At 36.3% G+C, this 21,212-nt stretch overlaps 1 protein-coding gene across 5 annotated transcripts in view; it reads left to right on the top strand.

Annotated features, from left to right (window-relative positions):
- The window catches only part of VTI1A (vesicle transport through interaction with t-SNAREs 1A), a 344,893-nt gene that overhangs the window by 88,814 nt on the left and 234,867 nt on the right, over nucleotides 1-21,212 (top strand). For all 5 annotated transcript variants that reach the window (XM_077779504.1, XM_077779505.1, XM_077779507.1 and 2 more), the window contains one exon: nucleotides 448-532. In XM_077779504.1, coding sequence (XP_077635630.1) covers nucleotides 448-532 — 85 coding nt within the window. The remainder of the gene's footprint in view (nucleotides 1-447; nucleotides 533-21,212) is intronic.

The raw sequence follows: 21,212 nt of genomic DNA, 5'->3' as shown, positions 1-21,212 counted from the left end.
GGTCATTCTCTAAATATAAAGTTACTCGTTAAAAATTACTATCTGCAGGAATCAAGGAGCAAATGAGTTTTAAAATGATTGCATATTATAAATAAATACAAAATAGGCATCATAAATCTATGCAAGGGCCTCACGCGTCTACTCTGCTGAAACAGGAAAGATCTAGTTGGCTCTTGTCTTTGTACATTTCTCAGTGTTTGGGAATAAGATTCATGTGACCACATACAATATGAGTCTGCCTTTTAAAACAAAAAAAATGGATGGTCCATACACGATTGATTGGAAATCTGCCCATAAGAGATTTACTTAAAAATTATCTGTAATGGCTAGTGACTCCCCGCCCCCCTCCCAGAAATGTTAGAGCATATGAAGGCATTAATTTTTTTTTAAGGCAAAAAAAGAACATTGTAGACGGCCGTCTGATTTTTTTCCCTTTTTCTTTTTCAGAGGGCACATCTGCTCGATAACACAGAGAGGCTGGAAAGGTCATCTCGGAGACTAGAGGCTGGATACCAAATAGCAGTGGAAACCGGTAAGAATTCTGAGAGTGAGCAAATTGTCTTGCGTATGCACAGCAGTCTTCACAACACATGACATTTCAGGGAAACTTCAAAGGAGTAGCAGAGACAGCAGCCCGAGATGTGGTTTACATATTGGGGAGACAATTGGGAGCTTATTTGCGCTTATCTTTTTTCAAGTTAAAAGGCATGACATCTACCGAAAACAGTTCCTGAGGTTTAAAAGTATACATCTGAAAAGAGATGGAATACTTTGTCTAAATTCTACATTTGTCTTAATATGCAGTTACATGTTGTCAGTTTACCCACCCGCGATGATTGCTAGCACACGGTGCGGTCTCCAGTTGTTGCCCCTTTACATTTATTCGCATATGTAAAAATTAACATTTTAATCAGTCTAAATGATGTGAACTAGGGGCAAAAGCAGTAACAATATCTAGCTTACCTTGCTTATTTGTCCTGGTGTTGAAAATGATTCCTAATGATCCCATTTGTTTTAAAAAAGATCATAATCAGACATGGGAAAAGAAAAGCCGTAGTGAGCAGCAAGCCTAATGTTCATGGTAATCTTATTAGCATTAGTTAATACTGTCCAAACTTTTGGGTTGAATTAACACTAGTTATTAAACACTAGTTATTAATTTTGGAAAACGCAGCCTGAATTTGACATCTAAGACTTGTCTACTTAAAACAGACAAGCTTTTTTTATTACAAATGTTTCATGCTATGACTGTATATGTTTATATAGTAAATAAATATCTGTTAACCCCTGAGGAGTCATCCCATTTCTTATAATTTAACTATCTTTTTTGTTTTGTTTTGTGAAATACATATTGTATAAAATTTATCTTGCATAGTTTGGATATCCCTTGGCTAGTGTGTAAGGCACAAAAATACGTGATTAATAATTCCATCAATATTTTAAATTTAGTGTTATGAAAATGTTTATTTTGGAAGAGCAGGTATAATGAAAATGATTCCAAATATTTGTTTTTGTGAATGCCTGGTGTTTTTTCTTGACCTGCGTTCATGGCTATCCTGTTTTGGCTTATTGCTATATGATGAGGTCTAAGGAGCTGAATCAGAATAACACAAATGGCATTGGCATTGTAGTAATGGTGAGAAAACTAAAAAAAACCCACATAATTCCTCCAGATTCATTAACAGCGGGGGCAGCCCTTCTTTCTAACGTTATTAATAGATTGGCTTTCTGCCCTAATTGGAATAAAAGCCACCTTTCACTTGTTCTTTTGGTCCTTGGGCTCAGCTTTAGAAGTGACTTTCCTGGTGAAAAATGTCAATAACAGAAAGAGCCCTGAAGGTGAGGTCAAAAGACCAGACTGGTTTGAGCTCTTGTTTGTGTGACCTTGAGCAGATCACATAACCTTGTAGTCTCAGTATCTACTTCAGTAAAATGGAAATAATATTGCATGTCTCAGAACATTCCTAAGAAATAAGGGGTGCCTGGCTGGCTCGGTCGGCTAAGTGTCCAACTCTTGATTTCAGAACAGGTCATGATCTCAGGTTGTGAAATGGAGCCCCATATTGGGCTCCATGCTTGGCATGGAGCCTGCTTAGGATTCTCCCCCTTGCCCTACCACTCTCCCCTTCCACCCTCCCCACCACTTGCACACACTCTCTCTAAAACAAAAAAAATGAAACAAAACAAAATCCTAAGAAACGATGCCATGTGTTAAAATGTTTTATATAACATAAAACTCATAAAGTTCTACAAATACAAATGTTATATTAATTTGTGTTCATTTGATGATATACAGGCACTTATCTTTATTTACAGAAAAAATTTATTGTTAAAATTTGTATACATTTAAGGAATTTTTAAAAATTGTTACTTTGACATCCTTGGGGAAGGTATCCCTATAACTACTGAACATCTAAGGACTCTCTTTGACAAAACATCCCATTGGTGAGTCTCTTTCCACATGGGACTGAGTTGAGTTGGGCATATTCTTGCTTTGACCTTGATCACAGGGCTTGATTTGTCTGATTGGGCTACCTTTTCTCTTTCACTGTACCATTCATGTATTTCCCTCCCAAAGCTTAAGGAAGTTATCAAAGAAGATCACAGATACTAGAGGATCATGCATTGATCGAGATGATAAGATTGAATGGAATTTGATGGTTATCCCTTTTGATGTGTGCTAAAATACAACATTCACATCAGCTTATCAATGTAGTCAACATGAAAAAGGTCACTTTAAGAGTATCCCCAAAACCTACCTCCATCCCCTTGAACTTTTTGATAGGATACAATGGTAGGTTATAAAGTTTTGTAAAATTAGATATCTATTTGTCATATAAGGCTTGGGAAGCTTTTGCAGACTATAAAACCAAGTCTGGGAGGAGGACCAGGGTGGACTTTGTGGATAATGACAGGAATGGTACAGCCTTTGCCGAGACAGAGGTCATCACGATAATTCATTTTCTTGAGTTTGAAAGTGGAGTGAGAAATGAGAAAGCAGGCACAAAGCCTTTGTCCTGTCCTTGCATTTCCCTAAAGTGTATGAGGAAAAAAGTCATGTGACAGGTGCCATGTTCTTTCTGCATTTACTGCTTCACATCTAGCCCTCAACCTGGTCAGGTCTCGTCAGCCAGCAGCTCTGTGTTTTGATTGTGATGTAAATTTATGATGCTAATCATTGTGTTATAATATTAGTAGAAGAACATTTTTCAAGAGGAAAAACTTATAGCACTCACTAGTTTCTTTTTCTTAAAGACTATGAAATGCATGGAGGAAAAGCAATAGAAAAGCTAGTATGACCTAAAAGAGCAGAACAGAGGGAAATGGTTTCCAACTATTGGTCTAATAGTTCTTTGACCACAACAGGAGTTTTCACCAGACCACAGCAAAATGAGAAAAAAATTACAAAGTAGTGACTTTCTCATAAGGCTATGCTTTTTCTAAGATGATGTTTTTCCTATTTTGGGGTGATAAAAGATGGGATAGTTTTATGCTATGATATAAATAGTAGGTGGAAGTTATATATTTCTTTTCTCTTACCGGAAAAATAACCAAATTGACAACCCTGTTTGGGTCCTCTGAAATGTTTTTTGAAATTTTACTTTTCCACAAAATCTAGGACCTATTGTCTGATGGGCTGAATTGAAGAATAAGAGAACAACTCCATCATTTGGGCTGGTAATTAATCAGCTCTGTGACTTTGAGAAATCACTTAACCTCTCTCTGTGTTTTGTATTTGTAAAATGGAAATGTGACACCAGATTCTATGAATTCCAAAAGGTTGTTACAAAATAAAATGAGATCATATATTCAAGTTCTTAGGAAGTAAAGAGAGCTCTGTAACAGTCATCATTTTTATATGTTACTGTCAGCGAAAGTGGTCATCTTTCAAAATTATTGGTAAGAGCTCTCAACAAAAATAAGTAAACTTTTTTATTCATTAACTTGATAACTATTAATGGGAAATATCATAAAAGAAAGTGTGATTATTATATATGATCAATTATATGCAAATAGAATGGAAAGCACATTAGTTTGATCACTAATATCTTCCTAGCAAATAATGAAATTCATCTTCTAAAGTTCTTGAATCATTTATTTTGTCAAATTCGCAGTTACTGTCTCTTGAAGAACAGCGACTCAGCAGAGGGACACATCCAGAATGCATTTGGTCTTAGAAAAAAATACATGATTATTTCTAAATGCCGTTTATACCTTGATATATGTTGAGTTTAATACCAATAAGTTTCTTTTGTGGATCCCTTCCTTTTTGACAAAATTGATGAGATTACAAGTTAATTGAACAGCTGTATTTAGAAAAGAGACAGATGGGAGAGTAAATTATATTAAACTAAAGAGCTGATGGTAGGTCCTATTAGTGTAAGACTAACATCAAGAAGGACAGTTATCAGACTCATTAACAATCTACCTTGAGAGTGATTGTCAAAGACCAAACACCATGGTGGGTGTATGAGCCATTGGCTTGACTCCGTTTGACATTTCTTATAAGTTCTTGTCCTAAAATCTGTGAATAAAAAGTGACTCTTCCTTTTGAAAAAAAGGAAGAGTCACTTTTACTTTTAATAGCAGTCACATTTACTGCTATAATAATCAGGTATGACTCTCAGCTGTGGAGATAACCATTTTGTTTGACTTAAAACTCTGAGTTATCTGCCCTTTAGTCTGAAAATATTTTTCTTTCCTCTGAAGTAAATTATCTCCAGAATTACAACAGGCACAAAACTAATGGAAACTGTGTGGTTAATAAACAAAATAGGTTGGAAGAGAAATTAGACAAGGGCAGAAATGCAAGGCACACTCTCTCCTTTCAATAGGTAAGCAGATAGTTTAAGATAGTCATGACTCTCCCACCCTCTACCTTAAATGGGCCCAGTGTACCTGCTAGCACATCTCTGGAACCATGAGAGTGTCTTCCTACAGTTAGTAGCCTCATGTCTTTGAGGAGTAGGCTGTAGCAGTTATTAACCTTGCTCCTGCCATCCCTGAGTATCTAAGCATTATGAGTCAGCACTCCTTCACCTCGGAGTCACATCAAGCCACCCAGCTCTGGTGTTCCATTTGGTCATTGATCTCTTTACAACAAGGTGCTCTACTTTGGCCAACCTTCCTCCTGTGAAGAAAAGGTGCTCCATCCTTCCTTCAGGTCCCTGCAGGCTCTCCACCATGGACCAGGGATTGAGCATATGTAGAAATAATGCAATGTTTTCTTTTCTCAGTATTCTGCCTTTGTTATCTCTTTAATCTTCACCACAACCCTCTGTCACTACTCTTTTCTCCTATTACAGATGGAAAGACAGGTACAGAGAGTTTATTTGTCCATACTTACAATCAAGCTAGAAAATAGTACAGCCAGACTGTCTGATTCTATGCTCTTAACCAAGAGACCACACTTAGATATGAATGGGTCCCACATACCTAGGTTTTCCAAAGAGATCTGTTTGTAGTGAAAATATGTCATGTTCTCACATTTATTAAGTTCCCTTCACATAACTTATTCCAAAACTGACTATTGAATACAGTCTACCATGTGCTGAGGACACAGTGGTATCAACATAGCCAAATTCCCTGTTCCCAGGCAGCTTATATATGCGGACAGAGTTTGAGGGCAGAATGAGTCAGGCATTTTGTTGAATTGGTAAATGAATGGACTAGTACATTTCAGATAGTGGCAAAATGAAGCAAGGTACAAAATGAAGCAAGGTACTAAATAAAGATAGCCTAAGGCTAGTTAGGAAAGACCTCCCAGAGAGGTGCTTTGTAAGCTGAATCTTGAACAGAACAAATAAGCAGATTTGGGGCAGAGGCAAACACCAGGACTTTAAAGTGAGAAGATGTTTGGGATGTCCAGGCCACAGAAGACCAAGATGGCTGCCTCAGAGTGAGCAAGGGGTCATGGTACATGATTAGGTCAGAGCCAGATGGGGTGCGGACTCCGTGGGGCCCTGGAGCATGGGAAGGAACCTGAATCTGACTCTTAAGAGTGTGATGCCATTGGAGAGCTTTCAGCAGACAAGTGGCCTGATCTGAATTGCGGAGAACAGGGGTTGTAGGGTGGAGTGGCCAAGGCATGGAAACAAGGAGACATGTTAGGAAATGTTAGGAAATTTGGTTCTTTTACTAGTTGAAATGAATAGAAGGATTTGATGGTAAAGATAGAGGAGCAATTAGAAGTCATTTTAAAAGCCATTCAGGAGCAAGTAGCTTGAAATTTGTCATTAATTTCTTTAACAATTGGCGTGAGATCCCAAAGATTCTTAAGGACCCCACATCCCCTCAAACGGAGACTTATTAGTTCTTAGACCTGGTTGGGCTTTAACACAGACAATGGCTAGTCCATTGTCTATTGGTGATGGACACTGCAATTACAAATCCGAACTTGAAACCAAGTTTCTGACATTTTATTTGAAAACTGATGGTAATGATACCTATTTACTAGAGTTTATACAAGGCATAAATAAAATAACGTATGTGGAAAGATTTTGTAAATTACCTCACAAAAGTCTGGTGGTTTTTTTCCCTCTAGAAATCTTCACATTAGGCAGGTTCTGAATATAAACATACATTTTCTCTTAGCTTAATTTTGTTCTGTTCTAAAGAGGAATGGGTTCGTTCTTTACTAGCCAAGGTGGGGCTCAGGACCAGCAACAGCCCCTTGGAGCTTGTTAGAAATGCAGGATCTTGGGTCCCATTTCAGATCTACTGAATCAGAATCTACATTTCTACATTTTCAGAATCTACAGATCAGCCAAGATACTTGTGCACCTCAGAATTAAATTCGATGTCCACTTTCTAGTGTTAGCATTTAGTCTGTGCCTATTTGAACTGGTAAAAGTCATTTCATCGAATCTCATATACATGTGTAGATAATGTGTATCTAAACGTGTGCAAAAATTTAGGCAGGTAGCTATGTCTAGTAACACCTACGCTCCCTATGAAGTAATACATGTGGTTGTGTCTGTTATTATTGGTGGCATTGTATGCGACAGTCTTATATAGGAGCTGTAATAATTCTTTATCTTACTTTGTTTAGCAAAATACGAATAAGCATTACTTGGCAACCAGAACAGCTAGAACCTATCCACTAACCCAAAAGAGACTCCTTATAACACGTTGTTTCTCAAAATACATTTTTCTCTATATTTAACACTACTTACATTATTTTTAAAAGAATGGTATATTTATCACAATTTCCCATATGTCTCGTTTCATCAGGGAAACACAAAGATGTTAGTGTATTTATAAGTTTTTCTTATAAAATAAATATTTTCTACCCAGGCCATATTTGTTGTCGAAGTGATACAGAAGATTCTTCCATTTCTGTTTGAGGGTTTTCGTGGAGTCCTAGTCCTTTCCTATGAGGGTTCTTGTTCTCTCTTTCTTTCTCTCTCTTGCTCTCTTTATTGTTTGTTTGGTTTGTTTTGTGGTTGTGGTTGTTGTTTTGTGAAAGGATTCTCACAATGTCATTAACACATCCATCATTTCACATACTTCTCTCTCTCTCTCTCTCTCACTGTCTCTCAATGAAAAAAGCAAGTTCCATTTATATAATACAGTGCTATCAATTGTGGTCACCATTGTTAACTCTTCAAGCCATATCCACTTTGTAGCAGACACTTTATGCCCTTTTTCCAAAGTTTATACCTCTTACAAATATTTTTTTAATTAAAAAAATACATTTTACTGCAATTTCAATATTTCAATGCTATGTAATTAGTACCCTAATTTTAAGCTGCAGATACTCCCCATTTTAGGACTATATACTTCCATCCATAGGTCTGTTTTACATGATATATTCAGATTATTTTTGCTTTTTATGATTTTACTTCATCAAAATCTGAATTTATTTGTCCTAATAGAATAAGCCAGAGAAACATATGGAGTACTCTTTTTTCTTCTGGAAAACGAATAATTCTTAGAATTATAGCATTTTCGTGAGAATAAAGTAACTTATCTACAGCACTTTTCTCTAATTTGCCTATACCTTTTTTTGAGTTCTTACAAGAAAAGCAATCAATCAAGTATCAGCTTACCTTTTTAACAATTAAACCAAATATGTTTCATGTTCAGAACTTTTAAGAGAATCAGAACAAATGCATTTAAGATATGCAGTCCCTTCCTTTGCATCTTTAATTGTCTCAGAGTCTTGGCTGAACTACTGACAGAGTTTTCCAGAGAGTTTCAAGGAGTTATAGGAAGATTATCAAGTACAAGTTCACAATACTGCTGTTTTATCACATTCTATCTTTTGGTTCTTGATACTGTCTTTCAATTTACCTTATTATTATTACTTTAATCAACTCACTGTAGAACTCATTTTGATTTTTTAAAAATTTTAAATGTTTATTTATTTGAGAGAGAGAGAGAGAGAGAGAGAGTGGGGATGGGGGGGACAGAGAGAGAGGGAGACACTGAATCCGAAGCAGGCTCCAGGCTTTGAGCTGTCAGCACAGGGCCAGAAATGGAACCATGAGATCATGACCTAAGCTGGCCGGATGCTTAATGGACTGGGTCACCCAAGTGCACCCTCATTTTGAAATTTTAATCAGTCTTGGAATTATCTATTAAAACAAAGTTTTTCATAAAACTGAAGGTAGCCTTTTTCTTTATCATTTCATGTTTTTTTTTTCCCATATCTCCTGTCATTTTCTTATTCTTCTACCTCTTCCTCATCGTTATTACCAACCTCTTTCTTCTCTTTTCTCCTTCCTCTCCCCCTCCCTCGTTCTCTTCAAGAAATCTTTTGAGTGTTCATTGCTGGGTACAATGTAATAATTTTATTCAAAAACACAAATCATCAAATATATTGATTTATCATCTACAGAAAAGATTGATGGGTAAAACAATGCACAATAATACAAAGTAATACATAAAACTATTTTTCCAGTTGTAAGCTAGCTTGAAACTTAACTAATCTCCTGCATAAAATATAAGAAAGTATTTTTTTTCATCTCTCTCCATTTACTGGTAAGTCATTTATAAGACTTCTTGGAAAACAGATCCAAAAGTATTAACTGTAAGTTTCTTGCTCTTCAAGCTGTTATCAGTTAGTAGAAGAATAAATTTCTGATTCCATAATATTAGTGGGAGTGATATACGTTATATAAAGGAGGTACACATTGCATCTCACATTTTCGACAGGATTTCATTGAGCTCTGCTGAGTATCAGATGCTTCAAGTATACAGAACTAGAAAGACAAGATATCCTAGCCCTGAGTTATCTGAATATACCATGTTATGCCTATAAACACTGATTCAGGTTTTTAATTTAAGTAATATTGTTTAGGCATAGATTGGAATTCAGTCCATACTACTGCAACAGCATCAAACTAATAGTTTATGTTGTTCTACAATATGGGAACAGAAAATGGGATTATAAATTTGGATTGATGTTAACCATCTATTTTATCCCCAAAAATATTTTAGGGAAAATTTTTTTCTATAGAAATATTTTACTTTTGACAGAAAAAAATTATTGCTAGGGAATCATTATTTTGGCCATTGGAGTATGTGGTTTCGCGTTCAGAATCTTAAAGATCCCTTTGCTAGTATACGCATTTTTTTTTTATGCTGATAGGAATTGCTTGACCATGTCCTGCAAGTTTTTAAACAGTCTACCCAGTGGTAAAATAATCACTTCTAATGTGCCATTATCACTCACTTTATAATTACAACCCTGTTAAAGTCCAGCATTTCAAAAGCTGTGGTTCTGCTCTGAAAAGAACAGGGGACGTTGTCATTTGGGTGAAGCTCTTGAAGAATATTTTCAAGTTACGCTTAAATTTACTTTGTGAGGGTCTCTGAAATATTGGTGAGCTCCATAGTGGTAAGAAAAGGATGTCATTTATACCCTATTTGGAGAACCTTCTCCTTAGGTGGTCCAAGTGAATTCATAGTGTTCATTTTTAATCCATTAAAAAGTATTATACTCATTTTTAAAGGTGTCTTACCCCATAATGCCTATAACTTTTCCATTTGGTTTGTAAGATAACACGTGAAGCCATTCTTATTCTGTTGCATCTCTGTGAGTTGAGAAAAAGAATGACGACCAAAGCAGATCACTAAAATGCCAATTTACTTTCAAATATTACAGTGAGGACCGTTAAGCTTATGACCTTGTTGCACTGTACTTATATAACTTTCCTTGGGATTTTTTTTAATCAGGTTTATTTTCCCTTTGAGTCTGACTTCTAGTGCCCAGAAGTTTTCTTTTCAGCAGTGTTTATGTATTTAACAGAATTTTCTGAGGTGGGTGCTACAGAATTTTCACAGCATGGGTTCACATTGGACTAAGACTTTGTGTACGACTTATATCAAGTGAAAAACTTGATGGGCATGAGCTTTAAAAATGTTTTTTTGTGTGTGTGCTCTGCATTTGAAGCTTTCACCTATATTTCCTGTTGGGCTACAATGTTTTCCAGCATTGCCATAAGAGAACAAAGTCAACATTAAAAAATAATTTTTTTATTGAAGAATATGTTTTTCCAACTAAAGTCATTATCAAAGAAACTGTCATGGTGGGTCATCATTCATGTATGGCACTGTGCTGGCCTTTTGCATCTTGAGGTATAAACTCTAAGTCATAGTTAAATAAATATCTATTTATTTAGAGAGACAAAACCACCCTAAAGCCAGACAAGGACGTTTTTTGAAGACTGTCTCTTTTGGAGGAAAAATAAGCGTGTTGTTGAATAATCCTACCATTATCCTCCATGTTGGTAATCTCATCACAATTGATTGCCTAAAGTCCTGATCCACAGTAAAAGGTTGATATTTATGTCCACATAAAATACACCTTTAAAATGAAGCTAATTTTCTTTATTTCCACTTTTTTTTTTTAAAGTTTACTCATTTAGTTTGAGAGAGTATTTGTAAGCATGTGCAGGGAGAGGCAGAGAGACAGAGAGAGAGAATCCCAAGCAGGCTCTGCACTGTCAGTGCAGAGCCCAATGTGGGGCTCTAACTTATGATCGGTGAGCTCTTGACTTGAGCCAAAACCAAAAGCCAGACAAGCGCTTAAGTGACTGGGCCACCCAGGCGCCCTTCTTTTGGTTTATTTCCATTTTCAATGATATTTGCAACATGTGGCACTTGAAAAGAGCACAGCAGAACCCTAACATTTATTCAGAAAACAATTATTGGGCTCTAAGAAGCTAGAACCCAGGGTTCATTAGCCCTGGACTGAGCTAAGCTGATCTCTGAAATAGCAAGAAAATGCTGACTTAAATTAATATTATAAGCAAAATTTGTATTTGCGAGTAGGGTAGGGGAGATATTCAACCTGAAAGGAAGAATAGATTTTATATAATTTAGACAGGAACAGATGGCGGCACTGTCTTAGGCACTTAGAATAGTAAGTCTCTGTAATAAGCTGAAATATCTTTTCGAAATATCTACTAGGAAAATACATAGCTATAAATCCCCAGGATAAGCATAATTAGTGTTTTCGAAGCAAGATGCAGGAAGTAATTAAGTCCATTTCATGGTGTCAGGGAAAGACTGGGGAGAGATGGACCTTGTGGAATAAATACAGAAGGAGCAAAGGGAAGTGGGTAAAGCAGGAGCAAAATCAGGCTTCGGAGCAAATACATGGCTTGTGAGAATTTCTAGAGTGTGTCCTATGGCATGTCTAACGTTATTAAGGATACTTGAAAGTGCTAACGTTTGTTTTAAAAACATTCTCCCTTAAACTTTTTGTTATTTCAGGGTAATCTCCCCAATTAACCTGTCCATTTTAATAGTCAAATGTGTAATTATTTTTTTAATATATTATGGATGTTTTTAATGCTCCAAATTACAAACTTTGGTAATTTTTAACCTTGTATGATGTGCTGAAAATAAGAATGCTAATATTAAGAGTAACACTATATAATGGACGTTGAAATTTTCAGGCTATTTTTACATCTGTTATCTTATTATATCATTCAACAAATTAATTTAACCAAAATGGAAATTTTTGTTCAGACTGAGTAGACTGTTCCCCTGAATATGTCCCCAAATGCTATCTATTTTTACCAACCAGAGTGGATATTAAGTTTCATTTGGTTTCAGGAAGGAATCAATGTTTTTTGTTTCCCTCTTCCTCATTAACATATCTATAATTATCTATAATTACCTATAATGTTCAATGCTCTATACAGACTTCTTGATGATTAGAACCTATTAGTTAAACAAACAGAACTTTCATAATAAGAAAGCTGCACAAATTTAAAGGATGCACCAATTTTTCTCCTTGGTGTAAGCATGGAACTTTTACAAAGTCGTCCAAATTTTTCATGTGGGTTGAGTTAAAGCGATTGACTGGAGTGACTTTGTTAATATAAAAAGGAGACCTTTTTTTAAAAACGTGATGACCCTAAAAGGTAAGCATGAAGATGGACCAAGTATCTATTGCCTCACTGATATTGCCTGCCAGCTGTGAATTTTCTTACTACAATGAGTCCCCTCATTTTTATTGCTGTGTGCAAGGTACAGTGTTTCATTTTTCTTCCTACTTGGGCTTCCTGTAGAATACACACCCCATATAGTTCTTTAAATTCATACTGTTGTGAGAACAAGTCAGTCTTTCTGTTCTCTCCTTTGTTAGCTGTATACCTCATGGAGGAACAGTTCTTTCGTGCCTTCCCTGAGTTGTTGGACTCGGCTCAAATTAAACACCGTAAGAGTATCAGCAGGTTACAAAGGCGAAGTGTATCTTTCTCTTCGGCATTTTTGTATAACGTCGTCTTGATCTGGGAAATGCTAACAAATTCATACAAACTAATCGTCTCACACCCACCCTTTATAAAATAGGACTTCATATCTAACACATGAAAAGTGGGGTGACCACATGCACAATATTTGTGCTCCTTAGAGGATAAAAAAAATCTATGCATATAAAATGCATAAGAATTTTTTTTTTTTAATCCAAGAGCCAAGTCAGATCTCCTGTATTTCACCTGCAGTGAAGCAAAATGGAATGTTCATGGAGCTTCGTAACTAGACAAGTTCAAATCTTGGTTCTACCACATAATAACTGGGAGATCTTGGGCAAGTTCTTTAGGCTTTCCTAGTCTCTGTTTCCTAATACATAAAAGTTTTGCAGGTCTTCTACGTGGAGATTGCTGTGAGACTTAAATCAGGCAAACTGTATTATAACACCCATTGCCTGTTAAGTCCATCAGAGGTGCTCAGAAATGGTAGTTTCCATTTGTGCTGCTTTGCATGGTAACACTAGCCGCTGTGACAAATAAACCCCAGATTCCCAAGTGGCTGGATGTAGTAAAGTGTGTTGCTCATTACTTGGAATGTCCAGCACAAGTGTTCCTAGTGAGCAGACAACCTTTCAGGTGGCGATTCAGAAATCGAGGTTTCTCCCACTTTGGGGCTCTGCCCTGCATGGAGGCTTTGGAATCCTCTACGTTTTGCCAGCAACCAGGCAAAGACAGTGGAGAGGGCACACCCGCTTTTACAGCTCCATTGGCAGCAAGTGACAGACACATCGGTTCTGCATGCATTTCATTGGCAAGAGCTAGTTGGATGGTGCCCCCTCGACGTGACAGGAATAGGAACTCCAGTTCCAACTGGACAACCACCGTCCAGTCATAGCTTCGTTCAAACACGTGTGGGCAGCTTACCCTCCTGCCGTGTCGTGTATTCCTTGCCCACTTTACTGCCTCATAGTCAATCAGTTAGAACCCTGGCTAGTAGAAAATAATGGGGACAGCTGAAGGGTAGATGGCTTCCGGGTCAGGTCAGTGGGCGTAATCTAGAATTTGTGACAAGTGAAACTTGCTCTCTTATCTATGTTCTGTTAATAGACACAGAGTCAATATCATTTGCTTTTTTTTTTTTTTCTACCAGGCATTTATCTCTATTCACTTCTCAAATTTATATTCCTTAGATCTGTAACAAAAGATAATTCTGCTGCATGTGTTTTCATCTAAAGTGTTGACAATAGATACAAGTCAGCAAATTTATTTATACCATTTCTAAAGTATGTGCTTAAAGAACGCTACAAAATGTCAGAGCCGAGAGGAACCCAAGGAGACAGTGACTAAATGTAATATGGTATCCTGGATGGGATCCTGAAACGTCAGACAAACGTCTGAGGACATTAGACACAAACTAAGGACATGTGAATAAAGTAGGGACATTAGCTGACAATACTCGGCAATATTAGTTCACTAACTGTGACAAAGGTACTACAGTAATGTAAGATATTAATAATAAGAAAAAGTGGGTATTAAGTGTAAGGGAACTCTCCGTACCATCATAATTTTTCTGCAAATCTAAAACTTCTAAACTAAGCTTATTTTTTTAAGTACATTGTAATCAGAGTAGTCTTCATATTTGCTGAATATCCACAGTGTGATCTTGTCACTGCTGCAGACCTGGCTTTTCCTTTTTTAACTTTTATACCACCACTGTCAATAATTGGGCCTTCCCGATAACTGACAGGACCCGCGTCTGCTTAAAGCATCTTGCGCAGGTTTCAGCACTGGAAATGCCCTAGGAATGTATACTTCCTCTTTCTTTCTTTCCTCCCCCTCCCTCGGTGCTTCTAAGTCATTCTGAAAAGAACATTGTGAACTTTAATTTGGCTATCAAAAAGATCAGACTAATAAATCACTTTATCTTACAACTCCAGAAAATACTAGATACATTATATGGGCCCATGGTCCACAGTGTTCATGTGGTTCATCCTCATGGGCCCTCTTTATGATGGATAAGGAGTAAGACTATTCTATTTATTAGAAGAGTGGTGCACAATATGTTTTCTTCTTTTTCAGTGTTGAAAAGTAAAACAGACTATATGATGACAATAGAAATAGCTTTGTAAGAATGTTAAGATTATAAATAACTTTTCCACTTCTGAATTTCCCAAAATGTTACTGTTTAATTTTAAAATTAAAGAAGTTGATCTATGTTTAAAAGTGCCTAAAATCTATTCTTGAAAAATTATTTCACATCATAATTTCTTGAAACATACAGCTAGAGAGAGAAAAAGAGAGAGATGTTATTTGTGAAGAGACAAGACACTTGTAAAAACTGAGTTTTCTATTATTTTTGTTTCTCCACGTATAACTGCCCAAATTGTGTAATGCTAGAATTTAGATCCAAAGGTCAATGTCTCTGAAAATTCTATAGTAACTGGCTTTTAAAACTACATATATATTTTTTAATTTTTTTAATGTTTATTTATTTTTGAGAAAGAAGAGACAGAGCATTAACAAGAGAGGGGCAGAGAGAGGGATACACAGAATCCGAAGCAGGCTCCAGGCTCTGAGCTGTCAGCACAAAGCCCAATGCGGGGCTCAAACCTACAAACTATGAAATCATGACCTGAGCCGAAGTCAAACGCTTAACCCACTAAATGACCCAGGTGCTCCAAAACTATATTCTTAATTTTTTTGGCCTACTTCTTTGCTTTATTCTGTGTCATAATGATGATTTCCTTATTTCTCCAAACACAGTTGTTCCCATTTCAGCAGTATTTATGTGTGAAAGGAAGTGGAAGTTCGAATCTAGATTTGTTGACCCTTGAGATCTTATATTGACCTTAGTAGGTATTAACTTTTTAGATCAATAAGAGCTGTTATTGACCTCAAAGAAAAGTCAATATCTGCTTGTTAATTTGCAGCTTGAAAATGTTACACATTTTGTTCTTCATTATTACCCTACTTATTTCAGCCTTTTTAAAAAAAAAAAATGTCTTTGGTGTTTCTATCAAGAGATCACCTTGTCAGAACATTTCAGTTTTGGTGTCTAAGAAGATAATCATTGGGTATGGTGGTTATTTGTGAGTGGTTCATTTAAGTTTCTTATGAAATTACAACTGGCTGAGATTCATGCTGTTCAGGAAAGTGAAGTATACTTAACTGTGTTTTATTTAATGTAGTTTTTAACACTCGAGAAACAATTTAAATGATCTATAGCTCAGGACAGGAATATTCTGACGTCTCTATATGAGAAATAAAAAAAAGTTAAATTGGAAATAAGTAGTCTGAAAAGCAATTAATTATGCTTTTTCCTTTTCCATGTGTAAATAAAAAAGATCAGTGCAGATGAATGTTCAGCAGGTATTTTTTATGTGAATAAACATTAAAAGCTTTTAGGTAAGTACTTTTTGAGTGGGTTTGAATTTTAGAGGCTCGTGCTTCTAAAGTTTTATTAAGTGTTTAAGTTTTAAGTATTGGCAGAGAAGTGGCTTTTCACATCATCATTGTTTTGTATATTAACATGGAAATGTCAAGTTTTGCATAACTTGAAATGTCTCAGAATTGCCTATTGCTGAAATTCAAATGTCAGAACAATACTTCTGCACATATATGACTCTGATATTTCAACTCTAAGAACCTCATAAATGATTCAGTATCACTTTGGCCTTGTTATGATACAACTTTAAAATGCGGCAGAGAGATTTAAATCTGGTTTAGGAAGGGGTAGTCCAGGCTTAAAGCACTAATCTCTCAATTCATTAATGATCATTAATGTTTTGTAAAAAAAACTATGTAACATTTTCATGAAGAATTTTAGTCTGAAAGAGGATCCTTTCAGTATTTTACACCCATACAGAAAAGGAAGCTACTTCGTTTTACAACAGCAGGATTGGCTTATATCTTACCCTCTTTTGTGATATTAGTTCATTGTCATGGACTTCTCAATACTGTATTTTTAAAAGAAAAGCTTTATTCAAAAGATGAAGGCTTTCTAGAACATTAATGATAAATAGAGGCCAAATGGCCAGTAGAAGTCGACTTTCAACTATTAACTTACTCTTCTAAAGTTTGGATGGCATCTGTACCTTTAAATTTTTAAATTTTAGAGCTGGAATGCGCCGTAGAGGTGACAAACCTGCCTTTGTCATTTTACACAGAAAACAAAATCTTGATGCCTAGTCCCTATTTTTTGCTAGTTGGTTTAATTTTTTATTTAAAAATCTCACATATTGTTGACAATCGCTGGCATATCAATAGTTTGAAATAAAATACCTTTACCAGCCCCATATTTTTATATTAAGTGTTTCCTTTCTTATGGAAAAAAAAGCTTTCCCCAGGGGAACTTTATCACTTGAAGAGGCTTATTTTCAATTTCCTAATAGCCTGTTATATTTCCTTTTCTAAGATATAAGTTATGACAATTAAAATATGCCAACATTGCAATATGATAAAATTGATATGTTTAGGGTCTTACTATTCCAGAAATAAAAAATGCTATTAGGGTCATAGCTTGGAGTGTGTACTTTGGCGTGTTTCAGTTTTCCTCTGCTAGGAGATTAGTGGAAAATAAGCTCTGTAAATTAAATTTTATTGCAAAATTATCTTCCGATGTTCAGCAGTGAAGATAATATTGAGTGATAAGACTGGAGTGGATTTTGTATAAAGCAATTACAGCATGAAGACCACAATCTGAAGGAAAAATACTGCTCAAGATTTTCTATAATCTGTAGAAAACTTCATTTGGGGATATGTTTAAAATTGTCTCATTTTATACAGGTGAGTCTAATGCTTAAGGTAAATTGCAGTTTGAAAGCAGCATTACAGAATGGTTTTAATGACCATTTATATATGCTGAGAGGGACAAATTTATATATGTATATATTTTTTTTTCATACTTGAGAAATTGTTATCATTTCAAAAAGTCTCTCCATTACTGGAGTTCTTTCTGTAAAGCTTGTTTTATCCAGTGAGCCTCTCTCTCTTTAGATAATTGCATATAAAAATTAAGATCAAAATGTGTGTGGTGTGTGTATTACACTCTCAGATTGGCACATGTAAAGACGGACTTCTGTTCTGGGTCTTTATTGTGTAATCGAAGAAGGATCTGTTCCTTTAATGGCTTGATTTATACCTCAGCTCTTGGGTTTGGCCTTCACATAGCAATTACAAACCGGCAAGAGCAAAGATATAGCTCTGAAATTAATGTGGAAGGTCCTTGGTTTGAAAGAGACTTCTACCAGTAAACTTTAAGAAGACAATATGTGTATGTACATGCACATGTGTGTACATCACCTCCCCACCCTCTGGATCTCCAGTTCATGTGTGTTTCCTGGCCTTAAGTTCTTCTTTTCCACCAATTAGTCAAGACATGTTGAGTGAGTGTCTGATATGAGCAAGTTGATGTCATAGGATACAGGATACCAGAATGGTAGAGACCATTGTGGCTGCATCCCAAGAAACTGAACATCTAATAATATTATACAGCAGAAATTATTAAAGGAATCCTGATGTGCATAGGACCCTCTCATCTTTTAATTTAAAAAGAAAGTTCATTCCCTTCAATAAATAGTAACCTAAACAAAGTAATAATACAGAAGTTACTTTTTCCTTCCCACAGGCAGCTTGGAGGAGATAGCTTATTGATTCAATGTATATAAATACTTATCATAGGCTTATCATGTAACCATTACTTAGGCAATTCATCCAGCTAAATGGACTCTAATGCCATCATGAATGAAGACTGTGGAGGTTTATCAAGATGAAAATAGCCCATTAAGAACTGATCTGTACCAGTTTCAAGAAGCAGAGCCTGAGACCCGATCCGTGAGGCTTTGGCTAGGAAAAGTTCACTCAGTGCTGGGCACATACCAGCTCCACAGGCCCCAACTTTATTAGTGTGGAGATAAGCTGATTAGGTCTTGTCAATCAAAGGTGCCCATATCTCAATTGAGAGACACACACTCTCTCTCCATTTTTCTTTAAGCATTGAAGCAGGCAACAAAGAGAGAGATGTGTGGTATGCATCCCCACGGTTGTCGCCATGCAGGGTGCAAGGGTCCTGTGATGATGTGATGACTGTATTAAAGAGTACATCAATTTGTTTTAAAGTGTTTTGATTTTTTATGGTGGCATTAAGAGAGAGAACATTGTGGTTGCAGCTTTACTAGAAAGCAAAGAGTTCTAGAAGAAGGAAAAAAAAAGTGTTTCTTTGAAGCCTACCAGGGCTTTGAATCTTGCTGTGCCAATGGGCGCTTAAGTGCTCCTGTAACTGGCATCCTCAGATCCACCATCAGCTTAGGAACTACCTTCCTCTCCAAATTATTCCTTTAGAGGAACAGGAAAAAAAAAATGTTAAATTGACCTATATGATATTAATGTTTACCGACCACAAGTTTTTTTGTTTTTTGTTTTTTTTAATGCTTTAAGATTTTGAATGAGCATGTAACCTATATTGGGTATATACTGATGTACCCTGATTCATTTGTAAAGAGTGGAGATGCTTCAAAATGTTCCGCAACTACAGAAGAGCAGCGTTGTTTCATTTAATTGTTTTATACAGAATAATGAATGTCTTGCCTTATATATCTGGAAGATAAACTTGACTAATGAATATAGGCTGTCAAAACGGAATTCTGTAGGGCTTCAGCTTGAGACCTCATCATCTAGGCAGTGTTGAGAAAAAGGTAGAGCGATGGTGTAGGGGGAAAACCTGGCCTTTTGTTCTTCACATCTGAAGTTTGCTCACTGCAGGCCTCCTTCCTACTTCAAATGCAACAACAGAAAGGAGCCCTTCCTCTTCCCCCCCGCACCCTGCGTGCACCCCCCGGCGCCGCAGTCCTGCATGGCCACGGTGGCACAGTGGATTATCTCTTTATCAGCTCTTCTTCCCTTCATTCCATCCATTTTCTACCAACCAATCAGGCAGCCCTCATAGGAAAGACTGGTGCTTATTTCAATAAAATGTGGATTCTGTACACACAGATCCACACAGCCATTCTAGATGTTGCCTGTCACAGAACAGAAAGCCATCCATACTCCCCAGACTTAGAGACCTCTACTGGGTTTCCTATGAGAAAAACAAAATTTTGAGTTGATGAAGACAGGGACTATCAATAGTGTCTGAAGTGGAAAAGGTATTCCATTTCATAGAGCACTGATTAGCCAGAGTGGACACACCGATACGTAGGTGTGTGTACATGCGTATGTGTGCGAATGTGCTCGTGGGTACCTGGAAAATTGTGTCCAGCATTTAAGACATGTGAGATAGTAAAAACTACTTTGTCGCTGGTTCTCTACTGACCTAGAAAGGGTTAATTGACCATAGTGAGCCTGTACCAAAGAGTATATGGTCTTGAAGTGCCTTCCTAGTTGTTGGAAAGATTAGACATAGCTATGTTTTAATGTATATAGATTTTCTATTCAGGATTCTTTGCCTTAAGGCATTTTATTACTGGATTTATCTTAATATCAATAAAGTCTTTAGAATGCTCACTGAATTTTTGAAGAATAGTGAGCATGCAACTTTCCTGAAATACCTTTTTTAAAAATATATATTGATACATTCACATGTTGGACACTGTGTCTGTCTAGTCTGCATAAGCTCCTTCTCATTGTTTTAGCTTAATGTTACTTTTTCCAGAGAAGATACTACTGAACACTCCATTGAAAGCAGCTTTGCCCTCATATCTTATCAGACTCTTCCCTCATAGCATTGATTGTAAATCAGGATAATCCATAACTCACTTTCTGCTTGCCTGTTCCAGAAGAACATAAGCTTCCTGAGGCACATTTTTTTGAGTGCCTGAAAAAATTGGGCAGCTGTATTTTTTTTATTTCAAAGAAAAGTGCTTATTTCCAAAACTTCCCTGTAACCTTTAGCATTACAATAATCATAGCCTCTTCCCAGACCACTTTTAAGGAGATACACTGTCGCTTTGTGACATCTTAGGAGCTGGCTGTATCTGTCACTTGTTGTGTTGAAATTCTTAATACTTTCAAGTAGTTCTCTCCAAAATACCATTTTGCGCATTAAAAAAAAACCATTTTGCATTTTACTCAGCAAACTAATAATTAAGAAAAGTATACCCTATTTAAGCTAGTCCAGCACGCAGCTGGTATATACCCTATATTAGGCATTTGGCGGTAAAGATTTTAAGCCAATAATGAATCTAGATTCCCTTTTTCTTTGACTGCATACTTTAGTTGTTAAGCTTTGTTTTTCTCTACTATTTACTAGTTATTTCATAAGCTCACTTCGGTAATTGTTTTTAGGCTACAAAATGAATAGCAAAAATGAGGTTGCTGTATGATAATGTTGACTTATCATGAGTTCAGTATGTTTGTTTCACTGAAATCCTGAAACGGGGTATAGGAGGAAATGGTTGAACTAAGGGACATTTGCTCATAGTGGCTTTGTCATTGTGTAAACCTCAGTTTTCCCCTTATTATGTGTTGAGCAAAGCACATAACCATTTCTCGTGTAATGCTTATAAA

This window comes from Crocuta crocuta, unplaced genomic scaffold, assembly GCF_008692635.1.
Source record: "Crocuta crocuta isolate KB4526 unplaced genomic scaffold, BGI_CrCroc_1.0 scaffold138, whole genome shotgun sequence".
In the NCBI taxonomy this organism is placed as follows: domain Eukaryota; kingdom Metazoa; phylum Chordata; class Mammalia; order Carnivora; family Hyaenidae; genus Crocuta; species Crocuta crocuta.
Note: the sequence above shows the minus strand (reverse complement) of the source record. Positions and strands in the feature narration are given on the sequence as shown.